Here is a 15,467-nt window from a genome sequence, read left to right on the forward strand (position 1 = left end):
AAAAAGGAAATTAATATCCATATAAACTAAACTGTTCCTACCAATGCTTGGCTTTTCCCTTTTACATACACGTTTTATGCAATGCCCTACTGAGAACTGGCATTATTTTTCAAACATAAATCTTTATTACCTGCAGTAAGTAGATCTTGATAACTGGGACAGAGGTGTCAAAGGAATGCCATTTTCATCTAAGGCCCAGGAAAGAGAATAGCTAAGTTTTCCCGAAGTTAAAAGACACAGTTCTTCAGTTCCATTTTCCCCAAGAATAAAAGGCACATCTGTTTATAAAAGGCATTAGAAACAAATTTTAAAAATGTGCAGAAGCAAATTGTGGATTTTTCTCTTGACTTTTACTTATGGAACCCAAGAAACACAAAGGCATATTCTGTTTTGCACCCAGGCTGTTCCCTGAGCATCTCCAAGACCTCCAGAAGTCTGCCTCAAACAGGCTACAAAAGAAAGAGAAAAAGACTGAGCTGAACGCACAGGGCTAAACACCATTTTCCTCTTTGTATGCCGGGAAGTCTTGTCACCATTCTTTCTGGGAGTGGCTTCCAGCAGGGAAGAACCACTGGCAGCAGAAAAGGAGGCAGACAAGCTGCTCTGTCTCCCTTTCCCTACCTTCTTGATCTTTTGTCTCTACCCATTTTTCCTCTAAATCTCCAGAGATTTTACCATTACTCCCTGGAACTTTTTCTGTGTTTCCTAAAGTTTCTGAGTCCTGAGTCTTTTCTCCTGGGTCTCCACAACTCTCTTTTTCTACTTCACCTAAACTCTGAACAGAATCTGTTCTCCCCTCACTCCCTGTTCTCCCCAGGCACGTCTGCCTACTTCTTTTCTTCTCTTCTCCCTGCTCACTTGTTCGTACTTCCTTCCTTTCCACCACATGAACAACTGCGAAACCCCTAGAAAGGTAAAGGAAAGGAATCTTGCAGAGGATAGGAATGACAGTGTTCTCAGGGACGTGCTAACTTAAAGTTAACTGCCTAAGAGTAAAATCTAAAATCTACTGAAAAACAAACAGAAATATCCCTTCTTTTTTCTCTACCCTTTTTTCTTGTCTCCCTTCCCTCCTTTTCTTTCTCCCTTGCCTACATAGAGACTAAAGCACATGTCCTGGCGCCCCTTAGGCTCACTGAAGGAGAGGCAGAGGCAGAGCAGAGCAGAGCTCGCTTCCAGAAAGCATGATGCTCTTGTGCTGGATGAAAAGCATAGGTGCTAACTGAAAGTTTTAAATTTCCTGAAAATCTGATTGAAGACAAAGGTTTAAACAATCTAGTTTAACACCAAATGGAGAATTTAATTCATTTTTAACCCCCACTATAAATACCAAATTCTTTCCACACGTAAATGGCCCAGGGTTGTTTAGGAGATGGTGCTCATGAAGAAAACATGGGGGAAGAAACATGTTTAGTGAACTCACTGCTTCCTACTTCTCCATCCACAGGTGTGACCAGCTTATCAGAGCTAAACTCTACATATTCCAAAATACTTTTGCCTTTCAGCTCTGTGTAGTTAGGGAAAGGTAAATATAGTTTTGCCAGTAATCTTGTACTTTTACTTATTTCATAAACCTAAATAGAAAAAGAAATAGCTGATAGCTCTCAAGAAATACAAAATAGAAAAGAAAACCCTCAATAACATTTTCATTCATTTTTTAAAAATACTTGAAAATAGGTGTTGCTATAGCAATTCAACCACATGATGAGGAAAGCAGATAATCATATACCCTCTTCTAATGTTTTTATAGAAAATAAGTTGAATGTAAGTATTAAAAATACAGTTCTGAGAACACAGATTCATATAACACAATATCCTAATAACTTACTTTGTGTAGTATTTTAAATATTCTTTATCTCATTTAAACCTGATAAAAATTATAGGAAGTAAGATATTATTCTCACTTTATAAAAGAGTAAATAGAGGTTCCAGATGAAAGTATATTAGTTTTTATCGTAAGTGATAGAAACTCTGGCAGAATTAGTTAGCAAGAAGGGAGACTCATTGGCTCATGGAATTTAAGGACAAGTTAAACAAGTTAAGGGAGTCAGGCAGGGAGGAAAAGTTCCAGAAGGGAAAAAGGAGGTGCGGAGTAGAAAGTACCATTGGGGTTCAGTGAATACTAAGCCAAGGATTTCTGATTGTACTGTGCTTTCTACTACAATTCCATCTAAGTTCAGTGCCATAACTAGAAACCAACATATTTTAATTTTTATTTATTTTTTTTGAGATAGAATCTCACTATGTCACCCTTGGTAGAGTGCAGTGGTGTCACAGCTCATAGCAACCTCTTACTCTTAGGCTCAAGTAATCCCAGCCTCCCAAGTAGCTGGGATACAAGTGCCTGCCACAACACCAGGCTATTTTTTGGTTGTAGTTGTCAGTGTTGTTTAGCAGGCCCAGGCTGAGTTCAAACCTGCCAGCCTCAGTGTATATGGCTGGCACTGTAACCACTGCGCTATGGGCGTGGAGCCCCAAATTTTTTTCAATAGAAAAATGTCATTTTGACTTACAGAATTTTGTCAGTGCTTCAGGAAACAGTGTGCTCTAAGAAGGAAATCAGTGCTTCGGGAAACAGTGTGCTCTAAGAAGGAAATCAAGGGGAAAACTGACCCTTGAAAGATAAGAATGTGCCAATTAAAAGGATGGCTGATTAGCCAAGAAAGCAAGAAAGCTGAATAATGACGTATTTTTTTCTGGTCATCTAAATAATCTTTTGTAAGAGTGAATTTAAGCTAATACACTGATCTCTTTGTCAAAGGCATCCCTAATGCAGAAGGGTATGTAGGAGCTATAGCCTGTGAAAGAATTTTTTTTTTAAGAGACAAGGTCTCTTATTGCCCAGGCTGCTCTCTGACTCCTGGGCTTAAGGAGCCCCTCAGCCTTCCAAATAGCTGGGATTATAAGCATGCAACAGTCCTAGAGTGAGAAATTTCTTCTTATACATCAGTAAATTGGCTAAAAGAGAAAATGAACTGATAAATATATTCAAGTGTTGGTGACCCTCTGCTTTAACACTTTAACCTTGTTGAATTTGCTTAGGGTATATAGATGCATTTTCAGTGACCTGGCAAATCCAAGTTCTCTGACTACAGCTGGAGGCCAGACCTCGGACAGTGGTAAGTATACAAAAATAGAAAATTCAACCTGGTAAGGTCTCCTAGGAGACCTGTGACCTGATGACAGTTATCAACACCACTGTGTGGGTGAGGCTGAGAATCTTAAAAGTGTTGAAAAGGAAATTGCTTCTAAATGGAGCAGCTCGGGCCAGGCACGATGGCTCACACCTGTAATCCCAGTACTTAGGAGGTCGAGGCAGGTGGATTGCCTGAGCTCACAGGTTCAAGACCAGCCCCAGCCAGAGAGAGACCCTGTCTCTAAAAAATAGCCAGGTGTTGTGGCAGGTGCCTATAGTCCCAGTTACTCAGGAGGCTGAGGCAAGATGATTACTCAAAAGAGTTTGAGGTTGCTGTGAACTATGATGCCACAGCACTCCACCAAGGGTGACCAAATGAGACTCTGTCTCAAAAAATACATACATACATACATATATGGAGGAGCTAGAATGTATAAAAGCTAGACAATTGCAAGGATGTATGAGGGGAAAAAAGCAGTTCAGATTGGCTGAAGTGAAAAGTAGAGGTGAGGTAAGAAATGAAGTAGAAACGCAGTTATAATCTTTTAGGCTAGAGTGTAAAGATTTACTTTTCAATTTTTTGCAGCTGCTAATGGCACAGTTTGTCTCTAACTAGATTCCTCTCCTTCCCTTCCTCTTAGTTTATTAGAATGATGTGCTAATTTGAGTTCTTTGAGGATTCTCCATACTTCCTTCCAAAAAGGTTATATCATTCCCATTTGATCCTGCAATCCCATTACTGTACATCTACCCAGAAGGAAAAAAATCGTTTTATTACAAGGACATTGGCAGTAGACTGTTTATCACAGCTCAATTTACAATCTCCAAAATGTGGAAACCTAAATGCCCACCAATTAAGGAATGGATTAATAAACTGCGGTATATGTATACCATGGAATACTATTCAGACATTAAAAGAGATGGAGACTTTACATCTTTTGTATTAACCTGGATTGAGGTGGAATGCATTCATCTTAGTAAAGCATCACAAGAATGGAGAAACAAGAATCCAACGTACTCAATTCTAATATGGAGGCAGTAAGTGACCTAATACATGGTGGGGGGAGGGGAATGAGGGAGCAGGGAGGAGGAGTAGGGAGAAGGTTGGGGGGTGGTCATGGTGTATGGCACATCTCTTGGGGGTGGGACACAATTATAAGAGGGAATTTACTTAACAAATGCAATCAGTGTAACCTAATTCTTTGTACTCTCAATGAATCCCAAACAATAAAAATTAATTAATTTTTAAAAACTAAAAAAAAAAAATGACATGCTAACTGACAGGATGAAGAAGGATTCAAAATACACATTTACCTTTTGGGGAAGCAAACTTTAAACTTCAAGTGATTGGATTATTGTATCACAATTTACTTTAGGCTCAATAGTAGAAAATATAGTTAGCATATTTTTAATGCAGGAATTTAAACAGAGGGACACTGTAAAGATGATAGGAAATTGAATAAATGAGGACTGAATAGAGCACCTATGAAGGATAGAACAAAATTATCTTAGTGTTATAAAAATAATTTTGATTTAGAGTTGTAATTATAATCCTTTCCCTACTCCTCAAGCCCCACTTTCTTACTCACTAATCTTTATTCTCTCCTCACTTTTCTTTCAAGTCTAGATTTAAGTTTAACAGCTATATTAGCCATCAGACTTCTTGTTTAGACTCCTTTACTGTCTCTAATTTTTTTCCATTATCTCATTTTCTTCTTCCTTTAGTGCAAGGGTTCTTATGGTGGAAAGATGTTTGAGCAGGAATTGGGAGTCTTGTGTATATGCTTTCATATGATTTTTAAAGGGACCCAAAATATAAAACAGATGAAGAAAAAAATACATCAAGAGACTGAAGCCACTAAGTCAGGGCTGGGACAATTTGGAAAAATCATTCTATACTTACAATAGCTATGCTACTCATTACCCTTTTTTTTTTTTTAATTAAATCATAGCTGTGTACAATAATGGATTTTATGGGGTACAATGCGCTGGTTTTATATATAATTTGAAATACTTATAACAAACTGGTTAACATAGCCTTCAAGGGTACATGTCAAATCTACTAAGTATAGAGTATAAATGTCTTAACACAATAATTAAGAAAGTGCGGTGAAGGCCATGTTACTCATTACACTTTAAACAACTCTTCTACCTTACTTGAGAATGCACAGTAATGTCGCACATCCAAAGCTGACAGAAATTTTAGCAGAAGAAAAGTATTTGGAACAATTACAAATTAAATAAAATATTATATTATACATTTAAATATAATTATAAGTATCTTGCCTACCCATAGAGATAATCTCAATATATAAGATACATGTGCATAGAATGAGTCATCTCTTCATATAAAAGAAATTACTAATAAAAATTTTTTAATTTTAATGGCATAATACATACATTAGATGAAAAAGATATATAAGATACCACAGTAAATGACAATAGCATACCTTCAAGCAAATTGTTTCAGGCCAATACAATAACCGAATATTGAAAATTTGCTGAAACATGACTTTAAAATCAAACTGTAGGGGAGATACTGAAGTACGAGAAACTTGCTTATCATTGTAAAATATTTTAATAAAATATTTAAGCTTCTGAATTTTGCTTCTCCTTTTTTGTTCATGCCTGAAAATTAAATAAACTTTTAATTGACCCTTGAAAACAGAATGGATATAAAATATTGTTCTTTCAAAAAGTACTTTAGCATGTCAAAAAGATGATCTTTTTAGAGGACAAATGGTATGTCTAAACCAAGTAGCGCTTGTCTATATGTGGATAAAAGTTTCTCCTTCACAAATGTTTCTAATGAAAAATAGATACTCAAAAGTAGAAAAAGAACTAAAATCAAGGTATTGTAAATCATTCAGCTATTTTTCTCCTAAATTATAACTTAGAGAGATTATAGCACTTAATCCATAAGATGTCTTAGGAGAAAACTGAAGCGTGATAGATGGGCTTGAATCAAAACTTCAAAAATATTTTCTAACTTTCAAAAGACACATGTTTTCAATAACTTCTAGGACGTGGCTCTTAGGCAATAAGCTTGCTGTATCCTCCTAAAGGTCTTTGTAATTCCCCTTAGGCTTTAGGCTGTGTACCACTTTTCCCCGGACAGTAGAAAAGCTATTTTTTTCTCTGAATCCAAAGATCAGATAGGAGAGCCAGATTGCTTCCCTGGGGCTTCTAAGGAAATACCTTATGGAGAATAAATTGGTCCTTCCAGTGATACACAACTCCCAGCCGTTCATTCATTCACTTAACCAACACTTATATCTTCTCAGCTGAAAGGCAACTAACCTGACCTTTAGGACCACCTTCTTTTTCAGAAGAGAGAAGACAGTTTGAAAGATAAGCCCTACTTAGATTAAAACAAAAAAATCCCTTTCTGCTCCCACCCTAATCATCCTGTGGGCCCAGCATCTCCCTGCCCTTTTTGCCCAACTCTATAATCTACTCAGAGGATAGGAGACAAAGGACTACTTACTCTTCCTATTTCTCTGTTGGCCTCTCTTGGCTATCTTCCCAATTACCTTTAGAGCAGTGGTTCTCAGCCTTCCTAATGCTGCGACCCTTTAATACAGTTCCTGTGGGTCTCGACCCACAGGTTGAGAACCCGCTGCTTTAGAGAAATATCTAAGCAAAAGTAACTTTTATGTTGCCCTCTAAAAGTCGTTTTAACAATGAGGACATGAATTGACTGAGAGAATTTGTGAATTCAGGACTTTATTTATCGTCAGGAAATCTTGCATTTTTCTTCACCTGTAATTTCTTTTTAATTTCTAATTTCTGTATTCTTTTCACGTCTATCTTTGATATCAACATATTGTTTCTTTCTAGAGAATCAATTTTTATTCAACTGGATGTTTTAAATGTGTTATAAATGAATGACAGCAATGCTACCAGATAACAATAGCTTTGAAAAGTTACAGAGCAGCAGTCCCCAACCTTTTTGGTACCAGGGACCAGTTTCATACAAGGCAATTTTTCCATGGACTAGGGGTGGTGTAGGGTGGGTGGGGTGGCACCTGACAGGAGGTGAAGCTCTGGCCATGATACAGGCGATGGGGAGTGACTATAAATACAGATAGCTCTGCTCACTCGCCCACTGTTCAGCTCCTGCCGTGTGATCTGATTCCTAACAGGTCATGGACTGGGGTTCCAGGAAGTTTTAGTCTAGATTTTCTAGCACAAAGATCTTCTTCCTTTTTGTTCTTTTTCTTTCCATCTTCCACTTTACAGCTACTTTTTTCTTATTCTCATTTAGATGGGAACTATCCTCATTTAAATAAAGCATCTCAGGCCCTTTTTGGAAGGAAGTATAGAACAAATAAAGGATTTTGTCATTGCTGCCCTTCTCTGGTCAGAACGAGTGTAGTGGTAATTGTGCCTGTGTACCTGTTACTTTTTATGTTCCTTTTAAAATGTAAATATCATTTATTCATTTAATAAATATGAATATTTATTGGGCACCCACTGTTCTAACACTCTGCTAAACAATGCACATTCACAATACCCACAGATGGACTGGTACAAAGCGTGTTATGGGATAGAAATGCTGAGCAATTGGACCTCATGTTCTAGGTAGCCATTCATAAGCCTAGCAGGTGAGAGAAAGGGGGATATGTATGATAACTGTTTCTGCATACTGTCCTAGCCATAAGGAGAAAAAATGATAGCTCAAGGAAAAAGTCACAATAAGAAAAGAATGAAGGCTTGGCACCTGTGGCTCAAGCGGCTAAGGCGCCAGGCACATACACCTAAGCTGGCAGGTTCAAATCCAGCCTGGGCCTGCCAAACAACAATGACAGCTGCAACCAAAAAATAGGCAGGCATTGTGGCAGGCGCCTGTGGGCTCAGCTACTTGGGAGGCTGAGGCAGGAGACTCGCTTGAGCCCAGGAGTTGGAGGTTGCTATGAGCTGTGATGCCACGGCACTCTACCCAGACGGTAGCTTGAGGCTCTGTCTCAAAAAAAAAAAAAAAAAGAAAAGAAAAGAAAAGAAAAGAACCCTCTTAATATAGAATAGTTTTTATAAGGGCCAGGGGTCTTTTAACTAGCAAAGGCTATGGTACAATTTTATTTTTTTTATAGTAGCTTTATATCCCACCTATCCATATCTGAACAAAAATTACTATCATGGGAAAAAAACCCAATTATCAATCTGTGAAGCTTGGCAGTAAAGACATGATAGCCGCCATATCAAACCAGACTGCAATATGACCCACCTCAGTCATATATTAGATGTGTTACCCTGGCCAACTTAATCTGCCAGAAGCATAAATTCCCTCATCTCTAAGATAAAGATAATAATAGAGAACTAGAACTATGGTGACAATTAAATGTGAAAATGTATTTTTAAAAAACTTAGCAGAGTGCCAGGCATATGGCATTCACTCAAAAAAATCTAACACTATTAAAAACAATGTAAGTGATAGACAATATACAATGCAGAAATAATTCTTAAAAAGTACTTACACTGAACACTTGGATAAGTTTGTTAATTCTTCAATGAAGGAAAGTTGTGGCATCAAATTAATTGGCTTTATTCTTTTGATTTCTGTTTCTTTAAGATCTGAAGCTAAATATGAGTGGTTCTAAAAATTAAAAAGAATACATAATTTACCATGAATATTTCTTATGTAGGATAATTGTTCTTAAAATTAGACTTTTATTTCTTTTATTTGTCATTTTAGTTAGCTATTTGTTACAAATACCAAAATTTCCTATTCTATAAAACAATGAACTGCTATAACAAGTTAAGATGAATTGAATAATATTTTGCAATGCAAATACCTCCTGCTTTCCTTCACTGGTAAGTGCTTTTCCTTCAGTTTTCTCCTCAGTCTCATACATTTCTGACATTTGCCCTTGTTCTTGTTCATCATATTTATTTCTTTTTGTCCTAATTAATAAGTAGAATTATTGAAAGCAGAAATATTAGAGCAGTGTTTTTTAACCTTTTTTATCTCACAGCACACTTGTACCTATAATTAGACTTCTGTGGCACATTTAAATTATGTCAATCAAAAAAAGAGTAATAAAAAGAATACACTTACTGTGCTTTGAACTTCTTTCAAAAATAATTTAATTGATAATCTTAAAAATTGTTCATGGCACACCTAAGATCTTCTCACAGCACACCAATGTGCCATGTCACAGTGGTTGAAAATCACTATATTAGAGAGTTGTTAGAGGTCTTGTCAAAACTCGCACACAAGAGGCCAGGTGCGGTGGCTCATGCTTGTAATCTTAGCACTCTGGGAGGCTGAGGTGGGTAGATTGCCTGAGCTCATAAGTTCAAGACCAGCTTAAGCAAAAGCAAGACCCTATTTCTAAAAATAGCCAGGCATCATGGCAGGTGCCTGTAGTCTAAGCTACTTGGGAATCTGAGGCAAAAGACTCACTTGAGCCCAAGAGTTTGAGGCTGCTGTGAGCTATGACACCATGCACTCTACTGAGGACTACAAAGTGAGACTCTGTCTCAAAAAAAAAAAAAAAAAGAACTCAGACACATATGCCAATCTTTTACAGCAAATTATTTTATATCCTAAGGAAATAATCAATATGATTAACATTAAAAAAATTGTCACAAACTTCTTCTTAGCTTACACAGATTTCTTCATAAATTTACCATTACTGTTTATAACACCTTCTAAGGCCATGAAGCAACCTTTCCTCTAGTGAGAATAAGTAACCAGGGGAATGGGAAGTATAAATTAATGTGCGCACATCATATTTCCTTTCATTTTTCTTCTCACAATTTTAGGCTATGAGAACTTGACTAGGTACAAGAGCAGATGATCACAGTGATAGTAAGTGTTTCTACATGAACAGTAAAAAGCTCATGACATTAGTACTCTTAGTGCTGCTACTACTATCACTACTAACACTTATTCAGCACTTACTAAGTATGTGCTAGGCCATGTTCACGGTACTTTACGCATATTAACTAATTTAAATCTCACAGCCCCGTGAAGTAGGTATTATTATTATTCCTCTATGATTAATAGTTCAACAAGAATCCCAGTTATCCAGAACCATTTTAGAAAAATAATTGATGTAGGAGTTTGTTTTTCTAATAGCTTAAAGGTTTATTCTTTTCAGTACAAAGTTTTGCTTTTTAATTTTAATCATTTACGAGGGAACGCCTTTGGTAAAATATTATGTGCTCTGTTGGGAATGTAAAATCGTGCAGCTATTTTGAAAAACAGTCTGGCAGTTCCTCAAAATGTTAAGCATTAGGCTCGGCGCCTATAGCTCAACCGGCTAAGGCGCCAGCCACGTACACCTAAGGTGGCGGGTTCGAATCCCCAGCCCGGACCCGCCAAACAACAATGACGGCTGCAACCAAAAAATAGCCAGGCGTTGTGGCGGGCGCCTGTGGTCCCAGCTACTTGGGAGGCGGAGGCAGGAGACTCGCTTGAGCCCAGGAGTTGGAGGTTGCTGTGAGCTGTAATGCCATGGCACTCTACCCAGGGGGACAGCTTGAGGCTCTGTCTCAAAAAAAAAAAAAAAAAAAATGTTAAGCATTAAGTTACCATATGATCCAGCAATTCCATTCTTAGGTATATAACAAAAAAATAAATAAATAAAAACATGTGTCCACACACACATTTGAGGAGTAACTACTAAGGGGAAGATGGCTTCTTTTTGGAAGCTATTAAAATGTTCGAAGCTTAAATTGTAGCGATTGTTGCACAACTTTGTTAATATACCAAAAGCCACTGAAAAATATACTTTAAATGAGTGAACTGTATAGAATGAAAATTACATCTCACAGAGCTTTTTAAAAGCTATTGTGATCTGAGACAACCCCTTACCAACTACAATGGACCCTAAGATGAAGAAAGCATAAGTTCCCTATGGGTCAAGAACTCAGGGCCTGGCTAGCATGGCAAATTTCTAAATTCCTAAGGCAATAAGAAAAAGCACATTCTCGCTAAACTCCCTAACTCTGATTTACCACTACAACTCCTCCTGGACAGAGGACTGGCCTTGACAAACATTCTCCTCTGATGAGCAACTACAGACCCTAAGACAGTTTCAGCTGCTTACACAAGCTGTGCACAAACTGTCTGACAGTTTGAGATTTTAGCATCTCATTTTAATGCTAAAATCTTGCCTCAAAGTGAACACAGGATGTATGTTACATATATATTTATCAGTACCATGTGCTAACCGATTGCACAACTGGAGCTCCATTACATATACATTTATTGGGAACCAGCCCCAACAATGCTATGGGTTCCCTTCCAGTGGCTTGGTGGGGTGAGAAGACGAAGAATGAAAAATAATAGACAAGAGACAAAGAGATACTTTTTAAGAGTTTAGCTGGGGTTCAGGAGACAGCATACCCTTCTTCATGAGGCTTCCAGTATGCTGCCCTCAAACCCAGGCTAGCTCTGTATTTATTCCATACACCAGTGTTTCAATCATAAATCTCATGAACACAAGGCAAAAGAACCATCACGGTTCTTGCTGCACTTGCATTCTTCTAATTAAACTATTTCTTTAACTAACTATGTATGATTAACTTGTTACTTTTAATGCTTTAAGATGTTTATGATCTTAACACAAACCACTTGCATTTTTCTAACTATTTCTTTAACTACATTAATTGTATGATTAACTTGTTACTTTTAATGCTTTAAGATATTTATGATCTTAACACAAACAGATTATGGAACAGCAAAATAGTCCAGAAGCAAGACGTCAGAGAAAAACCCCAATTAGGCCATGCACACAAATCACAAAAGTGATTGTTATGCTCAGAAAGCCTTATGTCCAGACAGACTCCAAGGTGCAAGAAGAAAAGAGACATTTTTATATCCTCTGGTCCAGAGCAATTCTTGCTGTCTTCAACAAAGTTTAAACATTCTACATTCTCAGCTCCCCAAAATCACTCTCCTGGAGTGAGCAGCCCTGCCTGAGCAGAAAACTCTGCCCTTTGCAGGGGTAGGTGGAAGTTCCAGCAAGACAGCTTTCAGAGCTTAAAAGGGCAGGCCTCCAAACAGTGCTTTGCACTGAAATTAAGGCTTTCTTGAATCACTTTTCTCCTGTTTCTGTTTTTCTTTTGTCCATCATCTGTGATCATATTCCTAATTTAATTCCTAATCTACTTACAACTAATAATTGAATATTGGTTTCAAGCTTATAAAATCATTATTACTAGTAATGCAAGACTTTACATCTCTTGTATTAACCAGGATGGAGGTGGAACACATTCTTCTTAGTAAAGCATCACAAAAGTGGAGAAGCAAGAATCTAGGGCACTCAATTCTAATATGAAGACAATAGATGACCTAATACGTGGTGGGGGTAGGGGAATAAGGGAGTGGAACAAGGAAAGGAGGGAGGAGTTTGGGAGGGTCAAGATGTCTGACACACCTCTTGGGGACATGAGACGGAATTTACCTAACAAAGGCAATCAGTTTAACCTAATTCTTTGTACCCTCAGTGAATACCAAACAATACAAAGAATAAAATAAAATAAAATTCCCCCAGTTGATTCCAATGTATAATAATTTAGAGACTATTAGGCCAGGTGGTGGCTCATACCTATAATCCCAGCACTCTGGGAGGCTGAGAGGGGAGGGCTCCCTGAGCTCAGGAGTTTGAGACCAGTTTGAGCAAGAGCAAGACCTCGTCTCTAAAAAAAATAGCAGGGCATTGTGGTGGGCACCTGTAGTCCCAGCTACTTGGGAGACTGAGACAAGAGGATCACTTGAGCCCAAGAGTTTGAGGTTGCTGTGAGTTATGATGCCATGGCACTCAACTCCAGGGTGACTAAGTGAGACTCTGTCTCAAAAATAATAATAATTTAGAGAATAGGTGTTATTAGTAATTTAGAGAATGGATATTATACCCAGAATGCCTTTTGAGGGAGGTTACTAAGGCAGTGATCTTAGACCCACAGGTTCCTCCTTTCTATTTGGGGCCAAGTGTCTCTGGAAAGTGATGACATGTTATTCCACCAGATATTATGGGGTTTCCTTCTTGTATAGCTTGCACTTTCTCATTCTAAAAGTTTCTTGGGCAGTTACCTGAATCATTCCCAGGTAGGTACTGCCTAACAAAGAGCACAAGAGAAGATCATATACAGGAATCTGGGTTCTGTGTGCTATTCACCAGTGCTGTGGTGTGGATTCCACATCAAAACAGAACAAAGTCTGTAGTTCCTTGTCCAGCCAGTTTCTCTAAACTTAATGTAGTGTTGTTAACATTTGACAAGAAAAGTTTATCACCTGAATGAGAAGACAGAACTATGTCCTCAATTCCTGCTACCTCATTTCTGCCACTAGCACTTTAGAAAACTTGTTCTAGTTAGGATTACCAATAACCTCTATGTCAGGAAACCCAATGAACATTTTTAGTCCTGATATTTTAGCGGCATTAAACACTGTTAATCACTTCCTCCTACTTAAAATACTTTTCCTTCCCTCTGTGACAAAACACTTGTGCTTCTCTGTCCCTTTTCTGGTTTCTCCTCCTCTACCAAAGCAGTCAAAGCAGTTTCTGAAGCCTCAGTCCTTGGCTCTCTTCTCATCTTGTTCCCTATCCTCTGCTGATGCAGTTCGTGCACACCTATGGCTTCAATTATCATTACTCTGCAACAGACTTCATATTTTTATTTCCAGCACAAACCATACATCCAACTGTCCACTTAATTGCTTTATTTAGGGATACATATCTCAAAGGCATATCAAATTCAACATGCCCCAAACCAAATATATGTAGAAAAAATAACCCAAGTGAAGTTTCTAGGTCTCAGGTCTTATTGTCATATTAACTTTCTTAGTGGCCTAGTGACAGTTTATTCAGGTAGGACTCACAAGGACCAAGTTTTCTGTAAAGTAAGTCGTGGCAACTTTGGCCAGGAAGCAGGGTTTCCAAAAACATCTTCCAACGTGTAGCTCTTCTAGATGATCTGAATGATACATTAACTGCTTAAACTAAATGCCCCGATTTAGGGTCGCCTGGGCTAGCTGACCAGTGTGTGTGTGGGGGCGGGGAGGGGGGGTTAGTTCACTGACAGTGTGGGGTTTAGTTCACAAGTCTCCAACTGGAGCCAGTCTGAAGAGGTGAAATTTTCCAAAGTCCATTGGTAAAGTTGATTGTTAAATGTCAGGAAGAAGAAATGCATAAGACCTAAGTTGGGGGGGGGGGGCGTTGAAGATAAAAGTGGCGGCAACCGTTCAGAGTTATTGGTGAGCAGGCAATATGGGTCCACAGCTACTTTTCTGAATAATTTCCCATTTTTACTCATGGACTCATGACACATGGTGTGTCAGGTTTAAAAAGCAGGCATGTTCAATCTGTTTTTTCTCTGCCACACACTGAAAGAATAAAAGTTGTCTTGGGCCACACAGTAAATATACAAACACTAATGATTAGCCAAAAAACAAAAAAGGTCTGCATATACTTTTCATGATATCCAACACCACAGATAAGCAAAAAAGGTCCTCAAAAATGGATAACCCTAGTTTAAAGGATGAGAACCGAGTCATTAGATTTATAACAATTCAGAAGTCTAAGAGTTCCATCATGCAAATGATCCAATTCAAACAGGCCAAAGAAAAATAGGAACCAAGGGCAGGGACGGCATGCTTTTATTCAGCTTGGGGCGGGGGGAAGCAAGCATAGGAAGTCCACACAGCAGGAAGGTCCATACACTTTTATACTTTGGAGAACAACAGTGGCAAAGTGTCAAACAGCAGTTACATAATCATGATATTACCATGTACAGGTGCCAAACTGTGGGTGAGAAAGCCTAAACAACTTTGAGTTGCCCCACAATTCTGTGTTGCCCCTTCAACTCTGAGTTGCTCCTTCAACTCTGTCTCAAACCTAGTTCCATGTTGGGTTTAGATGTAGAAATTGTCAGAAGCACTTTTGTTTAAAAACAAACAAACAAACAAAGGCCTGAAGCATGAAAAAAATCAACAAAATAAACATCTTTCTTCACTGCCTGAAATTACACTAAACTTTTATACTTTCGAAAACAAAAACCCAGGGCAATGGGTTGTGGGGAGGAAACTAGTACTGTGAGTTCACAAACATCTTAAGTGTTTTGTTTTGAATTATTATTATCTCTTTCACCAGATATGTTTTGGGATTTTTATCTAATTATCTAAAATGTGTTTCACCCGGAAGTATGGCTGCTGGGTCTAATCATTTAACTTTATAGCACAGTGCCAAAACTATTTCCAAAGTGGTTGTACCATTTTGCATTCCCACCAGCAATGAGTCTAAAATTTCTGTTTGTCAGCACTTTTTTCAGCATTTGTGTCTTTTCTTATTTTGTTTTATTTTGGATTTTATCCATTCAA

At 38.0% G+C, this 15,467-nt stretch overlaps 1 protein-coding gene across 1 annotated transcript in view; it reads right to left on the reverse strand.

Moving 5' to 3' along the window:
• The window catches only part of CC2D2B (coiled-coil and C2 domain containing 2B), a 109,246-nt gene that overhangs the window by 57,296 nt on the left and 36,483 nt on the right, over positions 1 to 15,467 (reverse strand). The window contains exons 13-17 of the mRNA XM_023511778.1: positions 8,932 to 9,040; positions 8,614 to 8,732; positions 5,587 to 5,764; positions 1,424 to 1,574; positions 131 to 278 (exon numbers count right to left, since the gene is read on the reverse strand). Coding sequence (XP_023367546.1) covers positions 131 to 278; positions 1,424 to 1,574; positions 5,587 to 5,764; positions 8,614 to 8,732; positions 8,932 to 9,040 — 705 coding nt within the window. The remainder of the gene's footprint in view (positions 1 to 130; positions 279 to 1,423; positions 1,575 to 5,586; positions 5,765 to 8,613; positions 8,733 to 8,931; positions 9,041 to 15,467) is intronic.

Source organism: Otolemur garnettii, unplaced genomic scaffold (assembly GCF_000181295.1).
Source record: "Otolemur garnettii isolate 467f Iridium unplaced genomic scaffold, OtoGar3 scaffold00021, whole genome shotgun sequence".
In the NCBI taxonomy this organism is placed as follows: Eukaryota; Metazoa; Chordata; class Mammalia; order Primates; family Galagidae; genus Otolemur; species Otolemur garnettii.